The 19,328-nt window shown below is 34.5% G+C and overlaps 2 protein-coding genes across 2 annotated transcripts in view; one reads left to right on the top strand and one right to left on the bottom strand.

The window, feature by feature from the left end:
* LOC149807086 (uncharacterized) overlaps positions 1–6,731 on the top strand; it is a 29,406-nt gene extending 22,675 nt beyond the window's left edge. Inside the window, exon 5 of the mRNA XM_089961737.1 lies at positions 1,590–6,731. Within this exon, the coding sequence (XP_089817863.1) occupies positions 1,590–2,468 (879 nt within the window). The 3' untranslated portion in view covers positions 2,469–6,731. The remainder of the gene's footprint in view (positions 1–1,589) is intronic.
* A 2,723-nt stretch (positions 6,732–9,454) lies between these two features.
* LOC149807085 (thiol S-methyltransferase TMT1A-like) lies at positions 9,455–18,440 on the bottom strand. Its single transcript, XM_089961723.1, has 2 exons — positions 12,933–18,440; positions 9,455–11,295 (listed from the first exon to the last, which is right to left on the bottom strand). Exons 1-2 carry the CDS (start codon positions 13,455–13,457, stop codon positions 11,035–11,037), a joined length of 786 nt encoding a protein of 261 aa, XP_089817849.1. The 5' UTR covers positions 13,458–18,440; the 3' UTR covers positions 9,455–11,034.
* Positions 18,441–19,328: the final 888 nt, after the last annotated feature.

The following is a 19,328-nucleotide window of genomic DNA, read 5'->3' as shown; positions in this document are numbered from 1 at the left end:
ATTCCTTAATCTTAGGAAATAATAATAATAAAAGAAAGATATGCCTTAACAGGATACTCACACATGAGATCTTTGTGTAATATAAAGAACTGAAATATGCAATCTGAGTTATTGTTTCATGTATGTAATGATTTCAACCTGAGTGTGATTTTGTGATTTGGATTTTTAACGTAGCTTTAACAGTGTTCCAGTCATATCGCTATGATGTCTGCAATGTGGCAGTTTATAGTGATATAGAACTGGGGAATCATGCCACAGACATGTAGCATGATGTCCCACCCAGTCACATTATCCTGACGCCAGGCCTACCAGTCCTAACACTAACCTCTTAATGCTGAACGCCAAGTGAGGCAGCTCTTAGTACCATTTTTATAAGTCTTTGGTATAACTCTGGGGGGGGGGGGGTCGAACCCACAACCTTCCGCATCCAAGGCTTATGCTCTAACCACTGAAAACCTGAAAAAATATACTTGGATAGATGGCAGAGTCTCCTTTCACAGGGATGGAGAAAGACATTTTTTTACCTGCTCTTTCAGTAAATGTATTGTTTTACAGCGTTTGTTTTATCTAGAAATTGCAAATTCAAAGATATATTTGACCCAGCCACTGAGAGGCTGACATATCTGCATTCTGTAGAAATCACTATCCCATAAACGGATATAGTTGCAGAGCACAAAAGAGGAATTCATATGTGTGACAAAATTTCACACATAAAGATAATTCCTGACCCAAGTTCATAGTTTGGAAACATTTGAGATCTCCAATCGGTAACTATGTACACAATTGTAGGGTATGAAATGTGAAACAGTTTAAAAGACATCAGCTCACATCATCCAGAACTTCCCCTCTACACTCTTGTACTCGATAAAATGGCATGTATTTTGAAGGATAATATAGATATACAAGTGCACACCATTGTTAGATTGTATCATTGAAAGCAAGGATCTCCATACAAATGTTGAGTTTGCTTGATATGTAATCATGCTTTTTTAAAAAAACTGCTGAATACAGTGACACAAAAATTGTTAACTTTACAGCCCTTATCATTCTCTCAAATACCTGACCAGATTTTTCACCCATAAATATATAACAGGAAGTTATTAATTTTTTGTGCCAAAACCCACATGTAAATACTATTAAAAAATGATTTAGAATATTATAAGTGTACAGATATGTAAGAATTGTTTGTTATTTGCATGCTCATGTTCATTATCACTCGTGCCAAATAAGGTCATTTCCAACCCAACTTTAGAATTTTATATTAACAATATCATGTAAATGAAATCTCTTATATGATAATACAAGAGATAATCAGATTGTTTTCTAACATTTACCTTTTGGCTTACATTATTTTAAGAATTTTATTGTGGAGAATACTGTAATTACTAAAACATGTATTATTATCTCTTTTTTTATTACCAGCATGAGTCTACAAGTCAAGCACACAATTAGATACATGTACACTGTAAGTAATAACAGAGGAGAATTTGCATTCAGTTGCATACATACCTCTGGTTATCTTTATATCTTTACATTTTTTATTTTGAATACAAATGTGCATCATTCTTTTTCTTTTTTTTACATTTTAGATTGAATATGTGAATGTCTACAAAAGGGCGAAGGACTTGAATAATGCCAACTTCAGATTCTGTGCTTTCTCTCCAGATGGACGGTACATGGCTGTTGTGTGTCGATCTTCAATGAGCTTTGAATTACATATCTCAAATACTGATCTTGGATTTTCCAGTCTGGAACATGTTGTCAGCCTAAGAAAAATGTGCAAAGATTTCAAAGGGACAATTGCATTTAATGAAATGGTAGAATGTAAATGGACCCCAGACAGCAAGTATATCCTGGTTAGTTCATCCATGGGACACATTCTGGTCATTTCTTGTCCAGGACTGGAGTTAGTGTGCTCAGTATTTGATGATATTCTCCCTGGCAATGCATTGAGCCAGGTGGGAGCTTTTGATTGTAACCCGAGATCCTGCCATGAAGTATTGGCATTTGGTTCAGATGACCATAAGGTCTTTTTAGTTAATATTTCAAGTGAGGAAGTACTTTATGAATCTCAAAGCTTTGGTGTGGATCCAATTGACTGTGTACAATTCACACCTTTAGGACACTCGGTGGCCATAGCATTACGTAGTTATAAAATATTAATATTTGATGCCCATGAGGGCAATACCTTATTTCAAATAGAAATGAAAGACATGTGCTCATCCATTAAAGCTTCTCCTCCTGGTTATCCTGGAGTGCTGCGATTAAGCTTTTCATCAACAGGGCAGGAAATGGCTGTCAGCACATGTGATGGATTTGTCCGGATATGGCAGCTTCCAATGGAAATCAACCTGCAAAATCTTTGCAGATTTGCATTATTGAGTTTGGTGCCTGCCATTAAGCTGCAGGCTCTCCCACTACCTCAAAGACTCATAAGTCAACTACTCTCAGTTCCTGTAATGTTGTAGATTATTTTTTATTGCTATTATTATTTATTATTGGCTGTCTACGAGATTGTCTGTCCAGAGAAACTTGTTAGCAAGATTGCACAAAAGCCACTCAATATAAAAAAATCCAATTTTTTAAGAGTATTTCTATCCATATGTAGATGCCATGTTTAGATTTCTTCAGATGTTTTATCCAAACATAATACCTTAGGAAAACTACTACTGTCTCACAAATCCAGCCATTCCAGGATAAAACTTTTATCTAAGAGTTATCTGCCCACCTATATACGTCTCTCTAGGATTTTAAAACTAGGAGTTCAGGATTCCTACTTTGATATAAATAGGAGTCCCACCAGCAAAAGTTGCACTTTCCACCCAGAAGCATATTGGGCATACCTGAAGTGGCAAAATGTCCAGATGAGAAGAATCAGTGCTTGTTCATCAGAGTGAGACAGACTTTTTTCAATTCAAAGAAAGGTCTTATTTCTTTTTTATGGTTCACAATAAGGTCATGTAAGTAATCAGATAATGAGTAGCCAACATGGCCTCTTACCAACAGCAGTCATAAACACTCATCTGCAGATGGACAAGTTAATGATCCAATACTAATTACTGACAAATATATACAATTTCAGATCTAAGATATATGTTTATATAATTAAGATTTTGGATGTTTGCATAAATGAATGAAATCCAATGTCTATTAATTTGCTGATATTGCATCAGATTGGCTTAGCTTGTTACACTTCTGTAAACCACATTTTTCAACAGATTTTGATCAGAATTGAAATATTAACTTAGATCATCATGATCTTGGATGGGTTTGATAATGAACATGATCCATACATATTAATGAGATACTCTTGCATTTGATTGGCTGAGCTTGTTACTACTCTCAAAGCCATATTTCTGATCTGACTTTTATTGAACTTGAAATGTTGGTTATATCATCAGGATCTTGGACGAGTTTGATAATGAGCAAACTCAATGTGTATTTTTGATGCAATCTAATTGACTGAGCTTGTTACCACTCAGGATGACATGTTTGTGTTCTGATTTTGGTCAAATATATATACGTTAAAGATCAGGAGCTTGGTATGTTTCAGTAGTGTTAGAGATCTAAGCATATTAATCAGGTGATTTTGCATTTGATTGATTGGGCTTGTTACCTGAAACCATATTTTTTATCTGTTGGGCTTTGATTGAGTATGAGGAAGAAACTGTGCATACGATTATACACCTCTCTCTCAATAACTCGTGCACAACGGGGTCCTCAAACATAGACTGCACTATAAATGAGGGCACAAGTTTTTACCAAGGGACCTCCAAAAATTGAAAAAATCAACTTAGACATCAAGAAAATTGCGGGTGTGGGGGTGTGGTGAACTGGGCTGTTTAATGACTGAATCCTCATTTTACAATCATGTCGATAATAATTGTTAATAACACACTTTTTCTAATGAAGTCATTCATTATTCTGTATAAATAGCATTTATTTTCAAAATGTCCAACATATAAAAGATCGTTCCAACTGGTTTCAACAGCCAACACGTGTACACTAAAATGTCTGTATTACATCACTGCTTTTTGTTTTGTTGATTAGTCTGGTTCCCAGAGTGGTATTTAACAGTATAGTGCCAAGTCAGGAGTAAAGTAGCAGGAAACTAGACTAACTGTTGATACACTACCAAACAAGATCCCTTTTTTTTCAAAAACAGCTGCCTCACTAGGCGCTCAGCATTAAGAGATTAGTGTTTGGACTGGTTAGTCTGGTGTCAGGATAAAGTGACTAGGTGGGATATCATGTTAGATGTCTGCGGCATGATGCTTGAGTGCTAGACATCACTTTAAACTGCTACACTGCAAACATCATAGCGATATGACTGAAAATCTTTTAAAGCTACATTAAAAATCCTAATCACACACACACACAAAAGAACTTGCAACATTTATATAGAAAAATCCCTGAATATTCTGCCTGTATGAAATAGATATTCATGAATTTCCAATATAGAAAAAAGTTACAGATTTTCTTCCCTCATGTTCAATACAGTTCTGAGTATGGAAATTTTGCTTGTAAATCACTTTGTCATTTCCGATTTAAGGGCATTGTGCTTAGATATGCCTTTATAAGCTACTGTGAATCCATTTATTTTCATGGGTTGTAGTTTTCTTGGTTTTGCACAAAAAATGACATTTTTGTCTTTCTATTCTTATATTTTGGATAAGGGGAGGTTCTATTATTTCAAAGATAGATATTTGTTCATTGTATCATTACATCTGTCCTTTGTTACAAGCACAAACTCAGCACAAATTGGTACCCTAGGAAAACTTGTGAATTCAGACTATTTTCTAAGCAATGTTGCCAATCTTTGACTTTAAACTTTTGTTTGTAAAAGGTTTATCATACAAAGGGGGAAAAGGACAAGCAATAAGGTCAAGAGAAACAGGTATTCCTTCTTTAACAAGTTTTCAAGTTTGAACACAAAACACTGTAAATCGGAACACATTGCCCATGTAACCATCTGAAGCTCCCATATGATCTCCTTTTTCTCAGTTTTATCTGGCATATACTGTATGATGAAACTGTTTAAGACTGAAACCTCCAGCAGCTAAATTACCTTGAAACTAAATCCTTCATTTTTTGTAAACTTTTTCAGTATATTGAAACCCCTTGCTCTGAAAACCATTAGAAATTGTTGGTCCCAGAAAGTTTGTTTAAAAGCAAAAACATCATATTTAAAATTATTTAGAGCATGTGGTCAGTCTGTGGTCTTACAAAAACTTAAAGCCATGCAGAGTAAAACAAAACTCAACATGAATACACAAAAGCAATGAAATCCTAATTATCACATGTGTCTGTTTTAAAATATTGACTGCTGATGTTTTTGTCAAAACATAAACATTTCCTTGTATAATGTGAGAGGAAACCAAGTCTGGAGATAATAAAACCTTGGAGATCAGATTTGAGCTCAAGATTTTGTAACAACCATTTGTCAGTAACATGACTGTTTAAATATCTATTTTGATTGGCTGTTGCGAGAAGCTCAGTCTCAAATTTTAGCCCGATTTATCTCACTTTTAGGTGTAAACAGTGAATTTACTTATCCTCAAAACCAAAAACTTGATTTGTCTAGATGGATTTTGGTCTTAGATTTCATTGTACCAGGTGAAGATATCCCTCTTTTTGATAAGGTAGAGATATCAGTATATCTCACTGCACCTATCCAGAATTAGTGAACCAGCTGTTTTTTTCCTAAGTAAAGATGTCACTCTATATGATTAAATCTATCCAGGATTGGTGAACTATCTCTTTTCTTTTCCATATTTGTATTAGATGTCAGTCTATCATTAAATATGTCTAGAATCGATGCATTTACTGCTTATGTAGCATATTGCTTGTTGGGCAAAGGTTCACACATAAAATCATTATTATTTCAGACTTTGCATACTGCTTTGACAAATGTCCTTAAGGAAGCCTACATTATAAATGGAAAAAATTATAATAATATTACATGTATCTTGCTCATCATTATTGTGCCGATGTTAATGCTAATACTTACCTGTATGTACATAACACATATATCTTCACTAGTTATGCTGAAAAGATTCCAGTCCATTCTTGTCAGTATATTCAGTGTCATTCCAAAATCCAAGTTTATATTCATTGGTTTGCTGTTCCATTTAAAACGCCAAGTTCATATTCATTGGTTTGCGTGACCATTCCTATGATTGGACTTGTCAGATGAGATAAAGTTCTAAACTGTGATACAAATTTATTGTCATTTATTTATGATCATAAATAATCTTATGCTGTGATACTGTTTAAACTTGTCTTTATTGTTTTTAGAATCTTAATTTTTGGGGTTTTTTTGCCAAGTGACGGTATATACTTGCAGCGTACTTTTTAGTCATACTTTCTAAGTGAGAGTATACACTCACTGCACTTTATAGCCATATTTTCAAAGTGAGAGTATACACTCATAGTGCACTTTACAGCTATGTTTTCAAAGTGAGAGAATACACTCCGTGCACTTTACAGCTATGTTTTCAAAGTGAGAGTATACACTCATAGTGCACTTTACAGCTATGTTTTCAAAGTGAGAGAATACACTCCTTGCACTTTATAGCCATGTTTTCTAAATGAGAGCATACACCAACAGTGCACTTTTTGCATTTTGTTTTTTATATACTGATATTGTGTATTATTTATGAATGATGATCGGCAGAGTGTTTGCAGTACATCTTCACACAAAGAGAATAAAGTTCTTTTTGATTTCTGATTGTTATTGTTATTTTTATTATTATTACCAGGTATTGTTGTTTTGGTAGCAGCAGAAAGTTGTACTTTTTGGCAGTTAAACTGAATTCATCTAAATCTCATCTTGGTGCCTATGATGGAATGAATAAGAGATGAGGAGAAAAGGAACATTTTTGGTTTCATCTCATGACATACTATGTAGCATTGTGGAGAATAAGATAATATTTTGGAATAATCTCATGAAAAACTAGTAGCATTGTAGAGAATAAGATCATATTTTGCTCTCATCTCATTAAGTACTATGTTGCAGTGTGTAGAGTAAGATCATATTTTAGTGTCACGATGAAATACTATGTAGAGGTGTAGAGAATAAGACTATAAGATTATATTTTGAAATCATTTCATGGAGTACTTTGTAGCAGTATGGAGAATAAGATATTTTGGTTTCATTTCATTGAGTACTGTGTAGCAGTATGGAGAATAAGATATTTTGGTTTCATTTCATTGAGTACTGTGTAGCAGTATGGAGAATAAGATATTTAGGTCTCATTTCATTAAGGACTAGTAGCAGTGTGGAGAATAAGATCATATTTTGGCCTCATTTCATGAAGTACTAGTAGCAGTGTGGAGAATAAGATCATATTTTGGTCTCATCTCATGAAGTACTAGTAGCAGTTTAGAGATTAAGATCATATATTGGTCTCACCATGAACTATGTAGAGGTGTGGAGAATAAGGTCATATTTTGGTCTCATTTCATCAAGTACTATATACTGGTGTGGAGAATAAAAATATACTTTGGTCTCATTATGAATTTTGTAGAGGCATGGAGATTAAGATCATATTTTGGTCTCATTAAGTTCTGTGCAGCAGTGAGGAGAATAAGGTATTTTTGTCTCATTAATTACTTTGTAGAGGCATAGAGAATAAGATCATATTTTGGTCTCATACAGTACTGTGTAGCAGTGTGGAAAATAAGATTATATTTTGGTCTTGTATATTACTTTTTAGAGGCATGGAGAACAAAATCATATTTTGGTCTCGTAAAGTATAGTATGTAGCTGTGTGGAAAATATGATTGTAATTTGATCTCATCAAGTACAAAATAGAGGTATAGAGAGATATGTTTTGGTCTCGTGATGTACTGTGTAGAAGGATGGTTAATAAGATCGTAATATCATGAAGTACTTTGAAGAGGCTTGAAAAAGTAAGATATTTTGCTTTTGGCTGTAAAGCAAAGATGAAATAGGCATCACTTTTCAATGACATTGTTGTTTTTATTGTTGGCATCGATGACAAGTGTTCATTTCTCTGCCAATTTGTTGTGTACTGTTATGAAACTTGATGAGTGCATTCATTTTAATTCATTATTTTCAAAAGTACATCATACTGATATACATTTCACACTCACAATTTGCACAGTGATGAAGTTTGCATGTATATCCCAGACTTGTTTTTAGTAATAAAACTTGACAAGCGTGTTCATTTATATTATGTAGGTTGATTCCATTGAAAATTATAGGTCACAGTGGCGGTGATGACCTATTTTTAACTGTAGTATCTCTGCTAGATTTTTTCTTCAATTTTGCTCTATAGAGCAGGCGAGTCATAACATTGTGAAATTATGGTTTTAATTTGTGCACAAAATAGAAAATTTTTATGACATGCAGTTAGGATGTTGTTGGATTGGCCTGGAGTTATATGCTTTTGAAAGGGTGTTTGTTGAGTTTGATTGTAGTCCCATGCTGCTGGAAGGGCATTTGTTGGATTTGGCTATAACCAAAACAAACAAGAAATTGTCTGGAATAATTGCCTTAAACTCTGTGACAGTACTTCTCTAACTCACTGGTTGTAATCTAGTTACAAATTCCATTTACATTTATAATATGATATTCAGCTATCACCTTGTACTGACTGGTTGTAATCTACTAATAAATTCAATATATATGTATAAAATGATAACCAGCTATCATCTTGTACTACTGACTGGTTGTAATCTAACAACTTGATTAAACACTTACAATATGATATCCAGCTATCACCTTGTACTACTTACTGGTTGTAATATACTAATAAATTCAATATACATTTATAAAATGATATCCAGCTATCACCTTAAACTAGTGACTGGTTGTAATCTACTAATAACTTCATTATACACTTATGATATCCAGCAATCACCTTGTACTACTTACTGGTTGTAATATACTAATAAATTCAATATACAGTGTACTTTCTATTGTGACTCTATGGTCATAAACTAAGTATTAGAAAATAACTTAAAAATCTTTTGGGGTAAAATTCAGCAATTTTTTCCCCCAGAATGCAAAATGAAATGTTAAAAAGAACTTACAGTAATACGAATTAAATCCAAAAATAGTACAAAAGTTTTACCACCTGTCATAATGAATAAATTTATAATTAAATTTCAGTGGTGTGTAAAATAAGATCCAGGACTGAAGGTGTTGATGTGCTTGTAGTGAGTGGCCTCTGATGTGGTGATGTGACAAATCTTTTGATGAATCACAATAGTATAATCCAAGATGTCATGGTCTGAATTCACTATAATTCCCAGTTACGGTCTCTGTCCAAGGATATTATTTATGAGTACTTTTTATTTCCAGTGAATAATTAATTTGAATAAATAATTTCACCCAAATCAAATACTGAAAACAGCAATACAAATGATTCTGCTTCACATGTTAGATAAACAAAATTATATAAAAACTAAGACACAAAAGAAGAGCTAGGAGGTAGGATAAAAGTTTATTTCTAGAACAATATGTTACTAAAATTGTAATATAAAATATGATATACACTAGGTAGGCTTTTTATTTGTATGGGGGAATTCCAATAACCATGACCTAGACCCTAATAATTATGTATACTTCTGTTGAAATAGATATGAATATTTAAACCACTCTCCTTGGAAATATTAACAATGTATGATTTGTTTACAAAATAAAAACATTATCAGTGTCTCAAGTCAAAACACAGTGAACTTGATTTTGGTCAAGGACCAGTACAAAATACAATTATATATAGCATATAATCATGAAGAAAAACTAACAAATACAGAAGAAATGTACATAACAATGTATAATATGATATCACAGCTATCACACTGTACTACTCTGGCACTAGAATTATGGCCTCTGATGGAGCTATTGGGTCCAAAAATATAATAAAGTATTTTGGTACCCAATTTACACCTTATTTAAAATAACATTATACACTTTCCCTATTCCCGGTTGGGTCTGCCAGGGTTATGCCCCTTGTAATATCAACATATCATGGGGGGGGGGGGCATAATTGTTTCTTACAATACAGTTCTTGCTCTTTTTCATATTTTGTTTCAGTGTGGGGCTTTGTGTTACTCTCACATTACTTATAGGTGTGAGTGGCATGGGTATAATACACCTGCAGATCAAGTCCATGTTGTCTGTTCTACTTATTAATCCTAACAAACTGCACAGAACCAGATCTGCCAGTGCATTATACGACAGCAGATCTGGGTCTATGCAGTTTGCAGTTAGACTCATATAAGAAGCAAGTATAATTGGCATGTTTACAGTGTCATAGCATCACATAGCAATCAACAGATTGGAAAACATCTAGCTTATGCACGTTATATTGTGTGCTAAGTGGCATTGGTCCCATTTGGATTCCTCTCGTTTTCTTTCTTTATCCTGGTGTACAGTTTTACATTCTCCATCACTACTCTTTATTCTTAGAGAGCCATGAAATCCTGTCATGCCAATATCTAAATTTTCATTTTTTTAATGTGATGCTTGAACAATTGCTTCTAGGGTCACACCTTGAACTTGATCCACCAGCTGACAAAGAAACCATTTTCTTCACAGGTACTGTTTGTTAAAGTTTTATTACACACATTATTACAAATATTAAGCTGAACTGTATAAGCTTACTATCTTGGAGTTAGAGTATCTGCAATGGATAAAACATTTTCAGTACAGTGAAGTTATAAAAATAGTTGTGAAAACCCAAGTTTTACACAATTGTGTGCAAACATTTTTTTTTAAACAATCATTTGCAACATTTTTTTTCACAAGAAATAATGCTATTTTAAAAAGTTCCCCAATAATGTTTACACAAGAAGAAAAAAAGATTTTATGTCCTTACATCTAAAATGATTCCTTACATATTAAAACTCCACTAGACAAACTACTTAATATTCTATTTTTGTATCGTGGTCATTCCAATAGTTATTATAATTTCACCCTTTACTTGTATATTTTTCGTAAATGTGTTTAGTAAGGGAGTACAAATCATCAATTGTCTCACAAAACAAAGTTCTTCTGTCCCATCATGTTCTGGTTCCCTTGATGGCATAACCATATATTGATGGACGAATAAATGAAGTTAAAAACCTATATCCCCACTTCAGCTGGAAATTTTGAATGTTAACATCTGAAAAACCCGTGTTTTGTATATACTTGGCTGTATTCCTTGTCAAGTTGCATCCATCAGATAGAGTTTTCCAAACTGGGTTCATCATTTGCTGAATCTTATTAACAAAAGAACCCTCTCCTGCAGCAACATGTTCAACAAAAATGAAAATGCCTCCCTGGAATAAAAAATAAAATCTTAAGTCAACAAATAATATGAAGATCACATCGGTTTTAATCTCAAATCAAATCAACACCTACAACAATTTTACTTGTATTAAACTTATAAACACAATACCAAAAGAAATTGCATAGCGACATGGAGTTGCACTAAAAGACTTCTGATGTATAGCTGATCTTAAATGAAAATGGTGCCAATCTGCTATCCGATATGTCCACCATGGTAGCCATATAAAACATCATTGTTGACACTACTCCTAAATGGATGCTCTTTTTAATATGAGGTTCTCACTCAAGGGTATCTTGTGATTTCTAGTTGGTCCTGAATTAAACTGTTTCCCTTTGCACATCCAACAAGATTTAATATAATGTCTAGTTGGTTTTTAAAATGGTACTGATCAGATCTCAGATTTTATGGGCATGGTGACCACCTTTTTATATCTTGTTATTGTTGCTTATTCAAAATTGATAGTCATAGTGAAATAGAATTTTTACTAAAAGACTTCTTATGAAACACAATTTCTTAAAAAATGAAAATGTTGCCTTGGTAGTCATGCTGAAGATCACATTATCACTATTTCCTCTAAACAGATGGTTATATAGATACAGATACACCCACTCTATGGTGTCCTGTTTTAAAAATTCAAATACGGAAACCATAACTGAGTGATATTAACCTACAATGCCTGATGTATGCAAAATACTACATAATTAATTGTTTATTTACAAGACTAAACAAGTAACTTTATGCATGTTAAAAAAATGAAAATGTACTGATATAACTTATTTTACCTTGCATGCTAGTCAGAATGAAAAATTATGATGAAATTGAAACCTCTGAAAAAATGTGTTCATCAATAAAAGGTATTAACCCATTTGAACATCACTTAGCATCTTTTATATCTGTAATAAAGGTCATAAAGGTCATATGCAAATCAGCTACAAGTCAGAGGTCTAAAAGAGGTTTAAATACCAATCTCTGTGTTACAAGGGTTCGAAAGGCAATTTCTTTATGCCAGTATATCATATACTACAATTTATGTCGTATTGTGTGATTGTACCAGTAAAAATTATACCATATGATATGCACTTCATGATCCAGATATTTATCATAAACACTTAATAACATCTAAAATATCATAATTATTGCAATTACAATTATTAAAAATTATATGAACTTTTTAAAATAATAATAATGATGATTTTTTACACATGAAAATAAAAAAGTGCATTAGAAACACAACCTTCTATAGGATTACTTGTAATTCGTTTCAACTTTTGAAACTGTCATTCTTTTATTGCTGCCATATGATAAAATTTAATAAGTACATTAATATTGTATTAATAAGAAAACTGCTTCGGTTTCGTATTTACATATGCATTGAAATACACATCAAATATATATGATTTCATTGTATCCACATGACTGAAAAAAAAAACAACAAAAAAAACAAATTACTGAAACACAAACTGAGTTTGTAAATCATGCAACTTTAAACGATGGTAGGGATAATAATAAAATAATCACTAATGTTAATGCCTTCTCGGTGCCTCTTAGCGGGGTGTAGAAATCTATTAAAACGCCCGTTTCAACAAAGAAACAACTAACAACAAGAAAAACATAATAAATAATTACAGGTTTTAGGACTCTTTTTACTTCATCAAGTGCTTGTCTTGGATCTCTTACAGAACACATAACCAGAGTGCAGACAACAGCATCAAAACTGGAATCTTTCATGTCACCCATCTTTTCAGCGAATCCCTGCACAACTCGAGACAGGCGTATATTCTTGTGTTTGTGTGCGTTCTGTTCAACGTAATATTTAAAATACGGGTTGGGATCCAAGCACACGATTTCTGTTCCTCTGGGGTAATAGTCAAAGTTTGTGGCAGGGCCTGCGCCAATTTCTAGCACGGTTAAAGGATGGCCCAGCTGTTCACGATGAGAATCTAGGTGCCGGAAAACAGTCTCTTTTTCCTTACGAAGGATTTTATTTATTTTTGTCATGAAACGATTCAAAGTCCATGCGAATAGTCTTGACTTTCGTGATTTTATAAATGAATGTATGTAGCGTCTGAAAAAATAGATCAAGCCGATTCCAACTGCAACAGGAAAACTATACCTAACAATTAAAGCTATTTCGGCATCGATTTTCGCCATTACTTTGTCATGTGGCTATCGAAAATATAAGTCACGTGCCAGAAGTACTTTTGGTCTGCTTCCATGATGTTTCATCTACTCGGATTGCGAAGATATGATACATGGAAAGAAGGAATACCGGTCCCCTGTCATACTTACTGTAACGACTGGGTGTGTTCGAGGAGAGGATATGTGCTAACTTAAGGGAATTAATAAGTTGTTGTTGTTGTAGGGTTTAACGCCATTTTTCAGCACAAGATAGGCTATACATGGCGGCCAGTATAACTGGTGGAGGAAGAACCCTGGAAAACCCCGGGAAAAAACACCGACCCACGAGAAGCTACTGGCAGGCTTTCTCACGTACCAACGTCAGCCGAGGCTGAGACTCGAACTCACGCAGACAGAGGTGAGATGACAGTGATCCGTAACGGCGAGTGCTTTAGACCACTCGGCCACTCGGGGCCCCGAATTAAAAGGTTAAAAGAAATGCTTCAATTAAGGACTTTTTTATTTTTAATATAATTGTGATAAAATGCTTAATAAAATGAAGACACGACCAAACCTAGCTACGATGTCGTAGCCTCAGCTTGATTTGTTAGTATTAGTACTACCGTCGTCTAGTGTTGGGGGAGTGGGGTGGGGTCCAAAATTACAAAAGGGCCCTGACTTTCCTCGGAAAGGCAAAAAAGCAAATGTTTATGTGTCTGTTTTCTCAAAGTGTTCATAATACCCAATAAACATGCTAAAGAAAAAAAACGATGGTCAAATTTCATTTGACAATTGACTACGTTGATATGTGTGTGTGCACGGCTATTTATTTAGCGGGAATGGAATGAGATTCCTGAACCCCGATCTGGCATGGAGTATAATACGTATGTGACACACCATTACTGTTATATGTTGGCTTTTACAGCCCTAATATTATTATACAACAAGAAATAGATAGCCTACAGGGCAAGTATTTTGTAAGATAGCCTTAAATTCTTCGCGTGGTGGGAGATAGCTGTTTATATTTATTATGGCACAATATTACTTTTGCATTAGGCCTGAATCAATGGCAGTGAATATAATTTGATTGAACTGAATTGATTCCAATTATTGTACTACAGGTGTAATTTCCGTCTATTTTGATAATAAAGAAATAAAATTTGTTTGACCTCTCTTATTTTTATAACTATCTGTTAGCTTCTTCATGTGATTTAGAAATTTTCCCAAGACAGTAATTTGGTGGAGATTTGATTTGCTGTTGACACCTATCTGTCGATCTTCGAAATTTGCTCCTATACACATTAGAAAATAGTCATGTGGGCGTAATTCTGACCGATCACTGCTTGTCTGGGACGCCATGCTGGTTGGATTGTGCCGAACAGATACTCTACAACGAGTGACACAAACTGAGGGTTATCGTATAATTTAATTAGCATCACTTGCTCGTTTACACTTAATCAGTGGCAAATATTTTGATGGTTGCATCAGAACGAATTTCATTGGTTGGAGGATACGTCTCTCCGATGGATCTGTTGTTTTGAACCACTCACTGAACTCCTTGAAACCATTATGCTCGACTACAATGAATTTTCCCAGGAATGCATTTGGTTGGATCGTTTTCATATAGAGCTTGAGCCGAATGGCGAAAAGCTGAACGAAAAGTCAGCAAGACAGGCTAAAACTAAACTTGACAATGACGGGGACTACACTAAAAAAGAAAAATAATGAAAATGGTCGTTCAAAGATTCTTGGCTGCTTTATTTTCTTTGGTTCGAGGCCCACAAAGACAGAACAATTGCATCTTGTAATCTCGCAACAGATACCCCCAGCTGCAGACAAAACCAGTATATTGTTTGTAGGACAGGTTATCACTAGGACAGACGCATTGTTAATACACCAAAAAAGCGAAACACAGTACATACCAGTTAAAATTTGATAATGAAAAGACCTGGGGAAAAAGGAAGTTGTTTATGCAGCGTGATCAATAAATACAGTGTAAGCTACACAGAACGTTACAAGAAGCTGTTTAACACAGCAAAACAGGAAAATCGTTCTCAGACTTTGAATTTTGTTGTCAGGCTCAAGTAATAAATGGAATTGAAATTGGAATTGATCATAACAGAACTGCATGCATATATTTCATCAACAGCATATCTGACGTCCTACTGAAAAATGTCAAGGATAAAATATCCAGAACTAAAGTCACATTCAGTGTGTGTGTGTGTGTGTGTGTTATTTCGATTTTTAACGTAACTTTAAAACAAATTCAGTCATATCACTACCATGTCTGCAGTGCAGTTTATAGTGATATCGACCACTGGGGCATCATGCCGAAGACTTGTAACATGATATCCCCCCAGTCACATTATCCTGACACCAGGCCGACCAGTCCTAATACTAACCTTTTAATGCTGAGTGCCTAGCAAGGCAGCTCTTAGTACCATTTTTATAAGTATGACTCGGCCGGGGTTCGAATCGGCGACATCCCGCATCCAAGGCGGACACTCTAACCACGAGGCCACCTGAGCGGTCTTCACATTAATTCTTTCAGATGCAAATACTGATTCAGCATTTATGGACCCAGAATGCATTCTTGTTAGGTTTGCAGATCCTGACCATGAAAGTCAAAATAATAACACTAGTTAAAATGTCCAGTATATTGTACACGTCACAGATTCAAACTGAATGCATTTAAATGTTATCACTTCACAAAAATAAACGTTTGAACATTCCTGTCTTCCACTTTTCCTTTTAACTATAAAAATACGGACAAGTAGGTCATTTATACGGTCAAGTGAACTTTTTCATTTTCTTGTTCGTGGACAACTTGGTTTTGACAAAATGTCTGCATCCTTGACTAAGTAGTACCAAAAAATGACGATTACATCGAAGAGGTTTTTTTAAGTTGCTCATCGAATTTCAGAAATTTAAGAAAGAAGTTTGCGGCTAGCCTTCTTGGTGTCTGACTCCAGAAGAAAAAGATGTATTCAATGAACTGTACATATCCGTAGAAAGCCTCACTTTGGAACATGTGGAATAGAACAAAGGAAGACGATTGTTTATAAAAGTCTTGCAGAATTGCTAGTTGGTGAAACTAGCTCTCGGTCCGATATTTTCACTTCATAGAAAATAACGGAAAACTTTCTGTGGCCCCTAAGTAATTGTCGAACATTGACAACAACGTCGTAAAATCGACAGTATTTTAACATTGCTTTTTGAAAAATAAAAGGGCCAGAAGACAGTAGTTAATACCAAGCGTATAACTCTTCTAGTTGGTCTGTTCGTATATCGTCTGAATCGATTCGTGAACTTCTGGCAAATGCACGAGCACACCACGTCGGTTGTCTTCTCTGTACACAATGCGTGGAATAATGTTTTTGTTTTTTTAGCCACTTATGCCATTCGCAATGTTCTAGGCATAAAGCGAAACAGTGACGATATCTCGTGCAACTATGAATTCGTTTTTCCCTATTGGTAACTGTAGTAACTGTATTCAAGTAACTGTGTGGTGGTAATAATATAATCGAAATGATCTCGGGAAATGAGATCTCTACAAATGGCTTTCAGTGTATAACGAGGCGCCAGCACGTCTTAAAGGTTTTGCAATGATGTAACTTCACACACTGTATCTTTAAAAATTACCGTTTAGCCCAAAATAAATTTTCTATTTCTCGCCGCTCTTTAGCTCTGTCAGATTGTCTAATGCTTGTCATTAATATTTCCGTTGTCCTGTTTAATTCTTCTTTGCAAAAGTTGAAGCCACTGTGATGAGACGGGCAAAACACGTATGATCTTAATGACTGTTAATCCGGACGACACTTTATTTGGCACCGAGAAACTGATCCACCGGTATAACTTTTAGTTGACCGTTACTTCATGGAGGTGAAACTTATAGCATCTAAGTAGTAGTTTTTCTGTCAATAATTTGAAACTCACCGTTGACTTGTTGAACAAGCTGAATTTTTGTCCAAGACTTTCAAAGAAAAATAATTTTGCATTTGTACTAAACTTGATTCACAAAGAAGGTTTCAAACCGTCGTGAGACATGAAAAAAGTCTCAAACGATCTCGGTCCTTAGCTTGGCTCTATCGTTGCAATTCATCTAAGAAAATGAGTAAAGTAAGTCCGTAATGGAGACAGCTGCTTTCTTTGCCAGAACTTGAAACTTGAAGTCTTTAAAGTTCACCGTACTCGTGTATACCGTATTCTTCAGAGGCTACCAGACGACTTCTCGAGGGTCGGTGGTTCTTTCCGGGGATTTCCCGGGTTCTTCCTCCACCATTAATACTGACCGCCATGTATAGCCTATCGTGTGCTGAAAAATAGCGTTAAACCCTACAACAACAACAACAACAACAACAACTACTACTACTACTACCAGACGAATTTTTGTTGTTGTTGCCTGATCTTGACTTTCTCTGTCCTGTGACGATAGGTGGTATTGGATATGGGTCATTAAGTTCATCAGAATCGTTCAAGTGAATTAATGCTAACATGCGACACAGGAACTCGTCGTCGTTTTGATTCTAGTTTCTCGAGAAAATGGCGTGATCTTTTCACGATGATTGCATCAAGTCTTATTTGACCAATGTATCCATCTCTAATATAGTGATGTACTAAATATTTGTCTCAGTTACAATGTCTAAGAAAAAAAGAAAAAACTAAAGATAGTATTTTGATAGTTCTGCTTCATGGAAAAATTATGTTTGACTACAATTTGGAGTCCAAAATCAATAATGATTTTGCCAGTTATAAACCTTTCATGTGAAGTAATTTTTAATAAAATTTACCGTATTCATAATCTCTCATCTCTTCCTACGTTTGTGTATGACATAATGACTTGCCATAGTCAAAATATCCCCCGGCAAATAATATAGAACTCCTGTGTGCTTCTTCATTGGGTACGTTTCACTGATCTTATTAAACATAGAGTGTAGTTACGCCGTTTTAAAAAACTGGAAAAACATTTCACTTCACACAGGCCTAATTTCTAAGTTTGATAAATGTAGCCCAATAAAAAAAAAAAGAAAAAAAAAAAAACGTAAAGGCTGGTCTTAAACAGAACAAGATGAAGTTCATGTGATGTTGTATAAAGTTCATACTCGTTCTAGGCTCGCAAATATATATATATATATATATATATATATATATATATATATATATATATATATATATATATATATATATATATATATATATATATATATATATATATATATTTGTGTGTGTGTGTGAAATTGTGTATTTTCTTTGTTAACGCTGGCTTGGATTGTTATATTCAAAAATGAAAGAGTAGAAAAGGATGTAAACATGGACTTTTATATGTTTTGGAAATTTCATTGTGGTTCGTTTTCACGATAATATACCATAAAGTGTCTCTTTGTCTTTGCTTTTATTTAAGTTGTTACAACTCTATCGTCTTAAATTAAGTAACAGAAAAGGTCAGGCCCAAAATTTTAGTAAATTTAAAAAAAAAAAAATTATTTCGCTGTTACAAAAAGAAAACAAAAGATGAACTTATAGCATTGTGAATTAAATCCCATATAATCTTAACTGTTGCTGTTGTAGGGTTTAACGCCATTTTTCAGCACACGATAGGCTATACATGACGGTCAGTATTTATGGTGGAGGAAGAACCCGGGAAGTCCCCGGAAAGAACCACCGACCCACGAGAAGCTACTGGCAAGCTTTCTCACATATCCACATTGGCCGAATCCGAGAAACGAACCCACGCAGACAGAGGTGAGATGGCAGTGATCCGTAACGGAGAGCGCTTTAGACCACTCGGCCACTCGGGGCCCTAATCTTAACTGTTATATCACAAGTTGAAATGCACAGAGTGTACATAATGAAGTCCAAATATTTAATATGGTGATGTACCAATATTCATGAATGTGCCGATCT

This window comes from Sinohyriopsis cumingii, chromosome 1, assembly GCF_028554795.1.
Source record: "Sinohyriopsis cumingii isolate HCF-2022 chromosome 1, ASM2855479v2, whole genome shotgun sequence".
In the NCBI taxonomy this organism is placed as follows: domain Eukaryota; kingdom Metazoa; phylum Mollusca; class Bivalvia; order Unionida; family Unionidae; genus Sinohyriopsis; species Sinohyriopsis cumingii.
The sequence above is the reverse complement of the archived record's forward strand: the minus strand, read 5'-3'. Positions and strand labels throughout refer to the sequence as shown.